Here is a 14,313-nt window from a genome sequence, read left to right as displayed (position 1 = left end):
TTTTAACAGAGTTGACCACGACTGAGCCCATTGGATCCTAAGGAAACGCTGAAACCTCTGCCAGCACTGGATAATATCAGCTCGTTGGATATGAACCTGGACCGCTGATTGCATCCAGACCTCTGGGACCCTGGAGAAGAAGGAGCCCATTAGAACCAGGGTTCTCCTAAAGACACATGCTCAAGCCTGGGCCCTTACCATCTCTATCCTGGATAATCCACCAAAGGTGCTTAGAAAGTACCAGAAAGGGGTAGGATATCACACATCAGGGGCAAGCCTCCTGCTGAAAGGGACAGAAGGGCAGTCCTCACAGCTACATTCTGTTACCGTCCCCTGCCATACTGGCATATATATTGCCAAAAGTTCTTGTGTTGAGTGCATGCATACACTTGGCCAGGCTGCAAGGCAAGGCAGGTAAAATCAGGAGCTTTTCCAAGGATGGGTCACACGAGAAAGTGACTGAACGGGGATCCACCCCAAAGGTCAGGATGTCTCTGTATCCCCAATACCCAGATACTCAAGCAGGCACCACTGTGCCACCCTTACCAAAACCAAGTTCAAAACCTAGACTGGAAGCATGGTGTGAGGGTGTGGGGTTGCCCTCCAGCCTTGGGGACTCACTGAGCTGTCAGCTGCTGGGCAGCATGAGCTTGGTGGGCTTGGCCTATGTAGGCCCCGTGTGTCCACAGGATCCAACACAGGACCTCCTGGACTGGGGTCAGGACTTGAGCTCTCCTTCCTGCCTGTTGCCGGGCCTCACGGCACAGCCCCAGGGTGACTCGCAGCACCACAAAAGCCTGCTGGGCCTGGGCCCTCCTCAGCTGCCTGACAGCTCCACTCTGCTGAGGAAAGCTTCTCCAGGCCAGGACGGAGGCCTCAGGCCGGTCCCGTGCCAGAGTCTCTGCTCTGCAGACCTCATGCGAGTTAGCAATCACAGACCCCAGGTCTCCTCTCAGGCCATCCGGGAAGGCTTGGTGCCGGTCCTGGAACATTCGTGTGCCCCTCACACACTCACGCCAGGCCTGGAAATAGCTGCAAAAGAGAGAGGGTGTGGCACAGCTCAGCTCTCAGTTGGATAACATTCAGACATGCCTGTGATCCCTGTAAAGCAGGGGGATCTCTAGGGCTAGCCTGGGCTTGAAAACCCAGGGGCTGGGGATTGAGCTCAACTGGTAAAGTGCTTTCCTGATGTGCACAAAGCCTGGGGTTCAATCGCTAGGCATGGCAGCATGTGCCTGTAAGCCCAGCATTCCTGATACAGAGGCAGAAGGCTCAAGATTCCAAGTTATCCTTGGCTGTATAATGAGTCGGAGGCCTGCCTGGGCTATACCATTTCACCCTCTTCTGGCCACTGTAAGAAGATCTGAGGGTCTGGACCTCCTCAAGCTGAAGAAAACACCTGTTACCTTCACTAGCCTGTAAAGTCAGGGGCCTGGTTCTGTCAGTAAGTGGACCTTGAGGCTTGTCACTGCTGGCCACTGCCTCTGGTTCAGCTCTTCAGGTTCCCACCTCACCTAAGTCCCAGTGCTCCAGCTGGGATCCCAGAGCTTTTCATGCCCTGGGCTCCCTGCCTTTCCCAGGTGGTAAGGACAGACCCCCACTACCCCAGAGGCCCCCACCTTCGGAGGCACCTCCGTCGAGCTGCCGCCTGCTGCCATCCCTCGAACAGGGCCTTCTGCAGGACCTGGAGGTGGACTTGTCCCCACTTCTGGTACTGCTCGCAGAGGAACTGCTGTCCTAGGGCCAGAGAGACCAAGAACCACTGGGGACTCCCCACAGCCTCTCCCTTGCACCCTGCTCAGCCAGCCCTCTGCCCCGTTCTACCTGCTGGGCTAAACTGCTCTTGGTCACCGGGCACTGTATTCAGGTAGTTGAGGTACTTTTTGTTGTTCTTGTTTTGGATTTGCTTTGTTTTTCTTGGGGCTGGGGACTGAGCCCAGAATATCACCCAGGCTAAACACATCCTCCCCAGTGGATGCCATTCCCACCTAGGGATATCTCTGTCTCAAGAGTGCTTTGTTGCATGTGTGTGAAGGTCTGGGTTCAATCCCCAGTATTGTACAATCCAGGCATATAATCAGGACTATAATCTTAGCACTTGAAAGGTAGATGTAGGAGGATCAAGAGTTCAAGGTTATTCTCAGTCACCTCTATGGCAAATTGGAGGTAAATCGTAGTCATAAGAGGTCCTGTCTTCAAATCAACAATAATAAAATAAACTTGAAAATCTAGATTTCCGGGCTGGAGAGATGGCTCAGAGGTTAAGAACACTCACTGTTCTTCCATAGGTCCTGAGTTCAGTTCCCAGCAGCCACATGGTGGCTCACAACCATCTATAGTGAGATCTGGTGCGCAGGCAGGATGCCCTATAAATAATAAATAAATCTTAAAGAAAATCTCAATTTCCAGGAGCTGGAGCGATGGCTCAGCAGTAAAAGCATTTTACTTTTCCTGAGGCCTGAGTTCCACTCCCAGCACCTATATCAGGTGGCCCACGACTGCCTCTAACCCCAGCTTCAGGAGATGCCAGGCCTCTGGCCTCTGAGGCACCAGCATGCATGTGGCATACACTCCACAAACACCCATATGCACACATGAATGAAAATAAATATTTAAAAAAAAAATCTAGATTCCGGTTTCTCTTTAACATTCATTCCTGATAGACAAGTATTGAGCTGGAGAAGCAGCTGGCCCCAGTGGGCAGGGCACCAGCTTTCTAAGACAATCAAATCTTGCTTAACAGGCTTAACAGTTCGTTACTACAGCTGGTGAGCGCAGAGGACATTGAAAATGGCTGCCAACAGGCCAGCAAGATGAGCCAGTAAGTAAAAGCACTTGCTGCAGAGGCTGACTCCCTGAGTTCTGTCCCCAGGACCCATATGGTAGATGGTGAGAACCAACTCCCTCTGACCACACACTTGGGGCCGGGCCGGGACGACACAACTGCCGTTCCTGGGATTAGGGTGTAAACAGATGAGAGCTTCTGGCTGGGGCACACACCCTCACTGCCTCTTGGGTTGCTCACCTTGCCTGAGCAGGTTCTGCAGAGACTTACCCCACAAGGGAGCTCAGAAGTGGGTGCCTGGCCCCCACAGAGCTCTCAGAGGTAGCTGCAGCCCTGGGTGACCCCTCCCTGCAGCCCCGTGGGAGACAAGAAAGCAGAGGGGCACCTTAACCCATCGGACTCCCTCTTGCTTTCATGACACCGTGAGATGCTAAATGTCTGTGGCTTAGAACTACAAGCAAGGGACAAGCAAAATGTCTCAGTGGGTAAGGGCGTTTGCCACCGACCCTGACAACCTGCCTTTAGTCACTTGGATTCACAATACATGATGAAGAGAACTGACTCCTATATGCTCTTAGATGCCTTGCGCACAAGAACCGTGGCGCGCGAGCACACACACCCAGTTAATCAACTAACTAATTAAAACTGTATTAGAGGCTGGGAGTGTGGCTCAGTGGGACGCTGAAGCGCTTGCTCAGGGTGCCAAGACTGCGCCAGAACTGAAGTTAACTAGTTACATAAAATGTTCAAGTGTTGGGGATATTTGTTGCTCAGGAAGGGGTGGGAGCCTCCTAGGGATGTGACCATGGTTTGGCTGGGGTCAAACTAGGGACAAAGAGAAGGTCTTTTTGTGCTGAGCCAGGATCCTGGCATGCTAGGGAAGATTCATGCCCTTACTTCCCCACGCAGGCTCCTCTCCCAGGCTGCTTATTCAGCCAGTGCATTTCTTCTATCCCTGCTGCCTAACTAACAGCATGGCCCCGAGAGCCCCAGGACTGTCTTCCTCAACCTTAGAGCTCGGGCCAGCAACTTCTGGAGGCCAGGCAAGGCAAAGGTGACAGAGGCGGAGGGGGAGGTGCTAAGATTCTGGTCGGGAGTTTGCTGTGGACAGTCTCATAGGATCCCCACAGGCATCCTGTGAAGTGTGTGTGGCATTATCCCTGTCTCACAGAGACTCGAGAGCACTTATGTGGCTTGTTCAAGATCCACACAGCAGAAGATGGAAGAAGAGAGCAGAGACCCAGTCCCGGGCGCACCCTCCACGGTCCAACCCCTGGGCTCTGAGAAGGCTGTGGAACTCAGTGTCACCAGGGGACCCTGGCCTTTTCCCCTCCTAGGATGCCCCCACCCAGACCTTGGCTCACTCTGCCAGCAGGAGAGCCAGCGGCTCAGGGCCGTTCGCACCAGGCCCCGGCCCCGCTCCTGGACTCTCTTCTGCACTGCCTGGCACTGTGCCAGCCGCTGCCGCCATAGGCCCATCACAGCCCTGCAGTGCAGAGCCCAGGCCCAGTGAGCAGCTTGCTCTCTCCAGGCCCCTTGAGCTGCAGTCCAGTGGCTCCAGCTGAGGAGGACACTGGGAAGGAAGGGAAATAACCATTCTGAGCGCAGCCCCTGGGCTGGCCTCACACTCCTCTGTCCTCCATCCCACCTAAATAACAGGCATCGCCTGGGTGCTTCTTTCCCCAATTCTGATGAACGAGAGGATTGGTTGCTGGGATTAGAGGGGTCTGGGGCCCCTCCAAAAGAAACGATGACAGGTAATGGGACTAGAAAAGGGTCCTCAACCTCCAGTGCTCAGCGGTTGTCCTCATTTTAGAGATAGGGAAGCAGAAGCACAGAGAAGTCAGGTAACTTGCCCCAAGTCACACAGCCAGATGCAAAGAGCAAGGCTTAGGATGTAGGCAGTTCCCTTCTCAAGCCCTGCACTGTGAGAGCTTCTGGAGAGAAACAAAGGCACTACAGGGTGCCTAGTCTGACCACCGGACCCTCACAGCAGGGTAGAGCAGGAGATTGTGGGGATCATGGTCCCTGGGCAGTGAGCAGGGAGGCCCCTGAGATGCAGACTCCACAGGCTGCTGCTGGGAAGGCCGAGGATGGGTGAGAGGAGCAATCAGGAAGCAATGACTCCACGCACAGTGGACCACGGGGCTCCCGCTTCCGGGGAGGGGTTCCTACCGCCTCTGGAGACTACGCCAGTACAGCCTCGCTGCACCCGGAGTCTGCTGCACCCGCACCTGCCAGGGAGTAAGGCACAGTCCCTGCTCTGCTACCTGGCTGCCCTCAGGACACCCACCAGGCAGGTCTCCAGGAGGGTGGAGGCCCTGGGAAGCTGAGGAGAAGGGGTGAGTCCTGGGTCTCCCCACCTCCTCACCCCGGCCCCTCACCTTCTCCAGTGACCCTCCTGTTCTGCAGCCCAGCTGGGCCTCCCCACCTGGGCTGCTGCCCCAGGGCTCCAGGGCTAACGTGGTCTTCATGCTGCTTGGGAGAGGGTCCAGACCCCAGACCCTCAAATGCCACTGGCTCAGGATATCCCGCAGAGCTCGCTTCCGCGTGCCCTGAAAGAAGGAGCTAGGGGAGGGAGGCAGATGACTCTGTGGGACTCCCAGCACCATGGCTGGAGGAGCCTGACTGTGAGATAGCCCAGCCGGAAGGAAGGCTGTAGCCAGCTGAAACCAACGGAGCACTCGGAGCTTCCAGAAATAGAGATGTCACAGCTCAGCGGTGGACACTTAGTGTGGCTGAGTCTGAGAATTTGAGGCCCAGCTCCACAAAAGGCACAAGCAAGCCCCTCCAGTGACTGCCCAGCCTAGTGCCCTCTTGTGGAGGAACTCTGTTAAAACAAAATGTGTTTTGAAAACAAACCAAAGCAAGACCAGAAACAATCAAAACCATAAGCCAGGCATGGTAGCTCAAGATTGTAATCTCGCCACTCAGGAAACTGAGGCAAGAGGATTGCCAATAGTCTGTAGTCACCCTGAACTAGGTGCCACGATGCTTGCTAGAACAGACTTTTTAAAAATACATATTTATATATTTGAGTGCTCTATTTGCATGTATGCCTACATGACAGAAGAGGGCGCCAGATCCCATTATAGATGGTTGTGAACGGGGTGCTAGGAATTGAACTCAGTATCTCTGGAAGAGCAGTCAGTGCTCTTAACCACTGAGCCATCTCTCCAGCCCTAAAACAGGCTTCTTAACTCTGCAACTGCTGCCTTACTCTCCCAGAGAGCCTAGTTTAGAGGCTGACCCGTGATGACCTCAGCTTCCCTTCCCCACAGCCATCAATCCTCCTGGGTTCGGAATTCCGGGGGGCAGGGGGGAGGAGGTCACCTATCCTTGTAAAGGCAACTGGGACAAAGTGGCCCCAGAAGCTTTCTGCTTGGTCACTGTCTCAGGGCCCCATGGCCACTTCCCATGTTCTGATATCTGCTGGGCCATACAATATCATATCAGGCCTCCTGTCAAGGCCACGGGAAGGCTGGGGATGTTGACCAGACTCTGAGGACACGGACCAGCCATGCCTCAGGCTGACCCTGGGTCGTCAGCCTCTGGACACTTACATGGCTTGCTGGTGCTGGTAGAGTCGCATCCTCCAGAGCAGCAGGACACGGTGCAGGCCCAACTTTCGGCAGGCTTCCCACAGGGAGCACCAGTCTGGCCCCCTGGGCAGCGGCTGGGCCTGGGCCACTGTCGCAAGACAACAGGCCATGGCAGTTCGTGGGGCTAAGCTGCTGAGAACCTCCTTCCCTGGGAAGAAGGCGGGAAGTGGTTAAGTTCCTGGCCACAAACGTGCAGCTGCAGCCTCAGGCCTCCTGGGCCTCCCTTCATGGCACTGCCCTCCTGTGTCCTCCACACGCTCCCCACAAGGATGCCTCAAGACCTCATCTTCCCCAGCTGGGGAAAGAACTACATCTCCTGCCTCAGACTGGGGCTTCCTGGAGCGGGGGCCATGTGCTTACTGGACAGAATTCGGGATGACCTAGCACTAAGCCAAAATAGTCCCCTGGCCAGAACAGCTTACGTGGGGGCAGGGATGCAGCCCAGGCCAGACTTGTCTCCTCTGGGAATCCCTCCCTGACCTCTAGTACTGGCAAGCCCCACCCTCTGCAAAAAATGGGGGCCTAGCTCAACAAAGTCTTCTTCTTGTGTAGTACTTCCTGGGTTTCACTGGGTTAACGGGCTCTGGTTGGAGGGCTGGGCCTCCCTGTGTTTGCCACTGGCTCACCTGCCTTCTGCCGGCAGAGGGCCAGCTGAGTCACCTTTGCCACATCTGAGGCCTGGAGCTGCTTCATCTCCATCCATTGTCCCAGGCATGTCCTCAAGGTCCTCGCTCTTTGGTGGGCCAGCTGCCTCCTGTACCGGGCCCCTCTTTGCATGAACCGTTGCCAGGCCCTAAAGCATCTAGAGAGGGGAGGGAAGCAGTTCTCGGCAGCAGCTGCTGCCACCTGCCTCCCGCCACACACGCACTTCAAGGGGCCGGCCTTCTGAGCCTGTTTCTCATCTATAAAATGGAAGGCTGTGAGCAAGTGAGTATGACAGCTGCTCGGCCCACAGACACCATCCCCGAGTGCCTGGACCCATATCCTCCCGCCTGGCCTCCCACACCCACCCTTGCTTCACTCATTCTGCTGGTTCTGACTCAGTGATGTTTCTCTCATCTCGAGCCCAGTCCGCTTAAGTACCTGCCCAGCCTCCCTTTGCTCTAAAACTCAACCTCTCCTTGTGGCCCCCAAGGCTAGGTGGGGCCTGAACCCAAACACGTTTCCCACCCATCTCAGAACATCACAGGCCCCTGAGATGCTCATTATTGCTGCTTTTCTCCTCGATGTATTTGGTCTTCCTGTATTGCCTAAGATGACCTTGAATTCCTGGACTCAAGCAATCCCCCTGCCTCCGCCTCCTGAGTAGCTGGGACTATGAGCTTTTACTACTACTCTGGCCTTTGGAGTCTTTCCGCTCCTGTTAGGGCTTTTGCACACTGTTAACTTTGTGTGGTACCCAGGTCCTTTCATCCATCCACCAGTTACGTTCATCCTTCATGTCTAGGGCACTAGGTCACTTCCGATATTAAACACTCTTGCTTGGGGGTGGGGATCAACATGAAGGTATGGAATAAAAAAATAAAATAAAAAGGCCCACAGATTAAAAAGAAGTTATAGGGGCTGGAGAGATGGCTCAGTGGTTAATAGCTGTGGCTGCACTTATGGAGGACCTAGATTCAGTTCCCAGCACCTACATCTGCAGGCACACAAACCACCTGTAACTCCATTTCCAGGGGATCCACTGCCTTCTTCTGGCCTTTGTGGGAACCTACATACATGTGGTGTACATACAGCCATTCAAGCGCGCACACATACACACACACACAAGCATAAAACATAAATAAATAAATAAACAAACATTATATTGGCTGGTGACTCAACAGCTTACCACATGGTTAGGTGGTAAGTAGGCCCTCACTGTCCCTTTTTTATAATGATAAATGGTGTCCTGATTGGCATGTTTTTGCCCAAATCTTTGCCGCCCTCATCCTGGATCTCTGTGGGAAAAGTTGGCGGCCAAGGGTGGGGCAGAGGGCAGGCCACCAGCTGCCTAGGCCACATTGCCCAGTCTTGTCCTCCAAGCTCACCTGCATCTCCAGGCAAGGTCTGTGGCTGCTTTTCCTCCCAAGGAAGGGCTTCTCCTAGAAGCAAGGAACATTGGCGCAGCCTGGATGTGAGGTTGCTTCTGTTTCTGCTGCAAAGCAACACATCTCCACTGCAAAGACAATGGGCAAAAGGACGTTGTCTGGGGCCTGGAATGAAGCTCCCAAGAGAGCAACAGGGAGGGACAGTTGGGAGTGGGAGGGGCACTTGGGAGTCCCATCATCCTGTCAGATGACCAAGCTCTGGCCCTAACCATAAAGCCACCCCATTTCCTTGGGAATGAAGAATGGGTGGATGAATGAATCCCAAGAGACAGAGCTTTCCTTTGGAGGCAAACCTTCCACCCCGGCTCAGTACCCAAGGAGGAAGAACACCCAAACTCCCTCCCAAGCCAAGCTAGCAAATCACTAACAAAAGCAGGCAGACAAGGGCTGGAGAGATCAGCCATGAGCTGCTACCTGGGCCCAGCAGGCGGCTCCTCTCAGTAGAAATGGCTTCCTCTCAAATATGCCAGAGCCATGTCCTCCCCATTCCCGAGCCCCAGCCTAGAGAACCCAGACCTCTTGGAAGCTCCAGGCAAGCAGAGCCTTTGCATGCTGCCCCCATGCCGCTTCCAGCTGGGCCTCTCGGAGCCACAAGATCCAACGCAGTCCTCTGAGCCTCTCTCGAATCATCTGCCTGTGGCTCAGAGCCGTGGCCTTAGCCACTGCCTGGCGCCTCTGTGACAAGTGCCTCCAGGCTCTGAAACTTTTGGACAGCAGCTTCCGGCTAGGGACAGAGCAGAACGGAGCAGATGAGGGGGTTAGACACAACTCTTAGCTCCCCAGGGCACCATGCGACTTTTCCAGTGGCCATGAGTGCAGTGTCCCTTTCACAGCAGAAGTCCGCTACACACCCAAAGAACTCTTGCCGACGACCTGGTCTTCATGCCCTCTAAGCAACAGGCTCCTGGAGAGAGAGTTGCCTTACTACACGGATACCTATAACCCCCAAGGATCCAAACCCAGGGGCATAGGACATGGGCCCGTGGTTCTTTGGCCCTGGAGGTTCCTGATATTCCATGAGGGACAGTGTGAAGACAGTTCTGCCCCCTTGAAGTCCTGCCAAGGTTCTGCTGTTAGATGCTGATGCTAACTCGGTCAAGTCCCTATGATACAGGCAGCTGGGTCAGAAGCTGAAGTGGCCCCAACTCTAACCCACGTTCCCACACAGCAGGGCCTTACCAAGTCGCCTGGGGATCTGGGGTCACAATGCTTTGAGCCTTGTTCTGCTGAAACAAAATCCACGACAGTTCTCAGGCCAAAGAGTAGGAGTGACAACTGTAGCTAAGTCCATCTTCTGTGAGTGCCTCCCCCACCGTACACTCAGGGGTCTGTACCTGCACAGTACTCTGAGCTGGGTCTGTATTTGATGGACGGGAGGTCATCCTCTTCCCATCCCTGCCTGCTTTGGCCTGTAGGGCCTTTGCTCTTCCTTCCTGCCCAGGCAGGACACTGAAGACAGCTGGCGATTCAAGTTTGGTCTCTCTGATGCCTGTTTCTCGTGTGACACTGAAGTGTCCTCTGTTCCTCTTGTTATATAGGTGGCCTGGGGGACCAAGCTCTCTCGCCTCATGGTGCTGGGTAAAAAGAACCTCCTGGTCTGAGTCAGAGAAATCCCCAGCCAACCTTCCCAGAGTGAACTCACGTGACAGAGGCTTGCATACAGGGGACTCTGAGAGTCTAGCTTGGACCCCCAGAGTGTCCAGGAGGCTTATGCTTGCCCTGGGGTGGCTGGACCAAGGTTGAGCAGGGGTTGACTGGCTATCACGGGTGTGGGCCCCCCTCTGTTTAGGACTCGGGTACTCCTGGGATGCCTGGCTCCCTGAACGGGTGGCCTCAGGCTCTAGGTGTTGGATGGAATCCAGGAGCCAGTGGACAGTGCTGCAGGAGGAAGGGGGTGGAGCCTGAAACTGGCTGTGGGCAGGGATAGACAGGTCCTTCAAGGTGAGGGGCTTCCCCACAAGCCTGGGTACCCAGCTCCCTGAACTACCCCAGGGCCTGGGGTCAGTATATATGCACCCATCCAGATGTGCCAAATCCCCAGAGAGTCTCAAGTCCAGACAGGAGGTATCTGTGACCTGGAGTGTCTGCTTCCGGTGGGAGGACGGGCCAGTTGGTGGCAGGCAGCTGTTCTGCAGGCGGGGGCTAGGGGTCCCTCGGAAGCACAGGTTACTATGCTGTACAAAGGGTTCTCGGGTCCTCCTTCGAGACCTCCCTGCTGGCAGCTGTAGGTTACTCTGTTGCAAGAGCCCCGTGTCACCTACTCGGCCAGCTCTGTCCTTCAGGGCAAGGGCCAGGCGGGGTTGTGGGCTGGCCAGGTTACTTTGGACTTGGTAGGGCTTCTGGCAAAGCACGGAGCCTTGGGAGGGTGTGGTGGCCTGGCACATGAGCATCCTCCGGTCTCTTCCACTCCCCAGGCTGCTGTCCAGGCTGCTGTCCAGGTTTCTCCAGGGTCTCTTCAGCTCTATAAGGAACAGAGACAGCCACACCGTGGGGCAGGAACCAGGGGATGGCTTTTCAGGTAAGACAAGTGGGTATCCTGGCAGAAGGAATCAGGGCCTCAGCTCGACATCCCTGAGGGTGCCAATGTGCAGGCCCCAGGAGCCAGGGGGTGACATGGTTTGACATGAGGCCTGGCTAGATAGAGCATAAAAGGGGAGGGGACAGAGAGGGGAACCTGAGGGAAGCTTATCTGTGGCTGGGACCAGGGTGTGTAGAGGTCTGTGGAAATGGGGGCAACCAGATGAGATAAAGGGTAAAGGGAGAAAAGGAGAGAATGAAGGATAACCAACTTACAATTTACTCAAGGTTTCAGACCCCTCCCACCCCTTAGTAGCACCCCCAGCTGCCTTCCAGTGACCCCAACTGTTTCAGACATAAGAATCAGAATCCAGGGGCTGGAGAGATGGCTCAGAGTTTAAGAGCACTGACTGCTCTTCCAGAGGTCTTGAGTTCAATTCCCAGCAACCACATGGTGGCTCACAACTATCTATAATGATCTGGTGACACACAGGTGTACGTGCAGACAGAACATTGTAAACTTAATAAATAAATATTCAAAAAGAAAAGAAAGAAAGAAAAAAAAAAGAATCAGAGTCTGAATTTGTTCTTGGGCTGCTTGCATCCTCGGCTCTACCAGCTCTATAGCCTGAGAACCTCACCCTCACTCCCAGAACCTCACCCTCCAGAGACTCTGGCTCAGACACTTATATTGCTAAGGCCCTACCCTACACGAACTCCACCCTTCAGAGGTGGGTGCCTTCCCAAGACCCTTCCCTTTTGGATACCTCCCTCCTGAGGCCTCCCCTTTGACTGGGAACAACCCTCCCAGTTAGGTGAAAGGTGCAGTGGTGCATGCCTGTGATCCCAGCACTCTGGGAGGCAGAGGCAGGCGGATCTCTGCGAGTCTGAGGCCAGCCTGGTGTATAAAGTGAGTCCAGGACAGCCAAGGACTAGAAGAGAGAGAGAGAGAGAGAGAGAGAGAGCCCTCCCTGAGGGGGAAGAAATCCCCAGAGCTAGGAAGGCGCTTGGCAGGTCACTGGAGAGGACCCACTGCCACCACCTTACCAGGCCTAGTGAGCTCCTTACCTGGCCTCAGGACAGCCACAGGCTTTGGGGGTACGTTCTCCTTGTATCTGGTGGCAGGTCTCGGCTCCATGGGTTTGGGACAGCTGTGCATTCAATTAGATGGGCTGAGGGTGGAGCACTGGCCTGCCGTATATGAGGCCCTGGGTTAGACTCTCAGCATAGGGACCCGGAAAGGGACAGTCGGGCTCTGGGGAAAAGGAGCAAGAAGCGCTGGCCACAGGCCCTGTTCCCTGTGTTACCCCTGGGCCACATCCTCAGCTGTTCTGGCTGTGCTCCCTCTCTGCATAGTGTCCCACATAGCTTCTCTCCTTTCAGTTGTAATATTTTCTTCTTTTTTGATTTTTGGTTTGTTTTTTGAGGCAGGGTTTAACTGACCCTCACTGTCGTGAAATTCACTGTAGACCAGGCTGGCCTCGACCTCACAAAAGTTCACCTCCCTCTGCCTCCCAAGTGCTGAGATTAAAGGTGTGCTCCACCATGGCCATCTAAGGCTATCAGATCCTAGGAACTGAAGTTACAGATAGTTATGGATGTGGACGCTGGGACCCAAACCCGGTCCTCCGGAAAAGCAATGAGTGCTCTTAACCAGGGAACCATCTCTGCAGTCTTCTTCTGTTTTAAGAGTTTCTCCTGTAGATCAGGCTGGCCCCAAACTTGCCATGTCCAGCCAAGGACGACACTGAACGCCCCTTCCCAAGCGCTGGGACTACAAGCTTGTGCCAACACGCCTACTTTGTGCAGTGCTGGTGCTCGACCCGAAGGGTGTGCTGTGTGCTGGGCAGGCACGCTCCAAACATCACATCACCAGTCTGTTTCCTCCCTTCCCTCCCCCCTCGGGATTTAAGTCCTGCCTCAGACAGCACAGGGAGCTCTTCTAACATCCACCGCGCGTGCTGCCCACCCCCCTACTCCGTGTGCCCTGCGTGTACTCCTCCTGGCATGTACCATCACCACACGCAGCATACAGAACACCGTGGCCCATGGCTGGACCTTATGAACGTGTTAAGCGACTGAACCATGCCAAACGGCTGCTCAGCCATATTAGAAGCTTTCGGCACCGCAGTCGGGCCCAAGATTTAGTTTCCCGGTTCTAGAAATGAGGCTGCTGGGGCCTGGGAAGGCCAATACGCCCTATGCGCAGCCCTTCAGCTGGGCAGCTCTGATGAGAAGCCGCTTTGTAAGCATGGGTGCCCTCTCTTGACACTACGGGGTCTTGCCCTTCCGTCCCCACCTAAGGACGCTCAGACCTCCCTTTTCCCATCACAGGGGCCTGGGGCCAGTTTCCTGCCCTTCTGGACCTGCTCTCGTAGGCGTCAATCTTCCTTGGGACTTTTCCTTTGACCAATCAGGCTTGAACTGGGCGGGGCTCTCCGCAGGGGCTGCTAACGATCGCCGCAAGTGTGAGGAGGTAGAACTTCAAACACAAGGCACGCGCCTAGCCCCGCCCCTGCTTGGCGCGTTCCCAGAAAAAGGTGCAGACGCCTGCGCATGCGTAGTGCTCCGTGCTGAGGTTCTGCCCCAGAACCTGCGTTTCAGTTACAAGGCATATGGCTACAAGCAGGCTTCCCTCCAAATCGCGCAGTTTTTGACTCTTGAAGGCTGCTCCCTAGTGCACCCTGCAATATGTGCTTTCCTGTGAGGAAAGAACTTGGAAGTCAACAAGGCTTGTGCTGATGGGTGGCCTTACACAAATCCCAAACCTGTGACACCCCCACCCCATTTTTACGAAGTGGTGCTGGGGATTGAACCTCTACCTCTGCCCGCTAGGCGAGAGCTTTTCCACTGAGTTAGATCCCGGCCTTCTTCCTACCTCTTAAGTCTGTGTCCAGCCAGGTGTGTGGCAGCCCTCGGGGGCCAGGGGCAGGCAGATCCGCGTGAATTCCAGGCTGGCCAGCGCTACAGAAAGGGCCCTGTCTCAAAAGCAAGTAAGTTGTTTGTTGCTGTTGTTTTAACAAATAAGTTCTTAAAAATCTGTGTCAGATATCGTCCTAAACCTGATGGATGGAACCTTTTGGCCAACTTTCGCCCAACTTTGGCTTGTAAACCTCACTGAACCTCTTTCTTAAAAAAAAAAAAAAAAAAAGGTTTATTTATTCACTACTCTGCCTGCATGTTCACCTACACACCAGGAGAGGGCACCAGATCTCATTGTAGATGGTTGTGAGCCACCAAGTGGTTGCTGGGAATTGAACTCAGGACCTTTAGGAAGAACAGCCAGTGCTCTTACTCCGAGCCGTCTCTCCAGTCCTCT

General features: G+C 54.6%; 1 protein-coding gene across 1 annotated transcript; it reads right to left on the bottom strand.

Annotated features, from left to right (window-relative positions):
* Positions 1-617: 617 nt before the first annotated feature.
* C3H1orf167 (chromosome 3 C1orf167 homolog) lies at positions 618-12,132 on the bottom strand. Its single transcript, XM_060378646.1, has 13 exons — positions 12,063-12,132; positions 10,196-10,938; positions 9,657-9,703; positions 9,437-9,580; positions 8,994-9,201; positions 8,418-8,545; positions 7,014-7,189; positions 6,349-6,535; positions 5,170-5,353; positions 4,961-5,019; positions 4,150-4,358; positions 1,620-1,737; positions 618-1,032 (listed from the first exon to the last, which is right to left on the bottom strand). The coding sequence occupies exons 1-13, from the start codon at positions 12,130-12,132 to the stop codon at positions 618-620; spliced, it is 2,688 nt and encodes an 895-aa protein (XP_060234629.1).
* Positions 12,133-14,313: the final 2,181 nt, after the last annotated feature.

Source organism: Meriones unguiculatus, chromosome 3, assembly GCF_030254825.1.
Source record: "Meriones unguiculatus strain TT.TT164.6M chromosome 3, Bangor_MerUng_6.1, whole genome shotgun sequence".
Classification (NCBI taxonomy): domain Eukaryota; kingdom Metazoa; phylum Chordata; class Mammalia; order Rodentia; family Muridae; genus Meriones; species Meriones unguiculatus.
The sequence above is the reverse complement of the archived record's forward strand: the minus strand, read 5'-3'. Positions and strand labels throughout refer to the sequence as shown.

Excerpts from the sequence above, each read along its gene's own strand:
- C3H1orf167 (XM_060378646.1), bottom strand. The coding sequence starts at position 12,132 with ATGGAGCCGAGACCTGCCACCAGATACAAGGAGAACGTACCCCCAAAG. Across the intron at positions 1,738-4,149 it reads CTGGCTCTCCTGCTGGCAGA|GACAGCAGTTCCTCTGCGAG; the intron begins GTGAGCCAAGGT and ends CTCTGGCCCTAG. Across the intron at positions 1,033-1,619 it reads CGACGGAGGTGCCTCCGAAG|CTATTTCCAGGCCTGGCGTG; the intron begins GTGGGGGCCTCT and ends TCTCTTTTGCAG.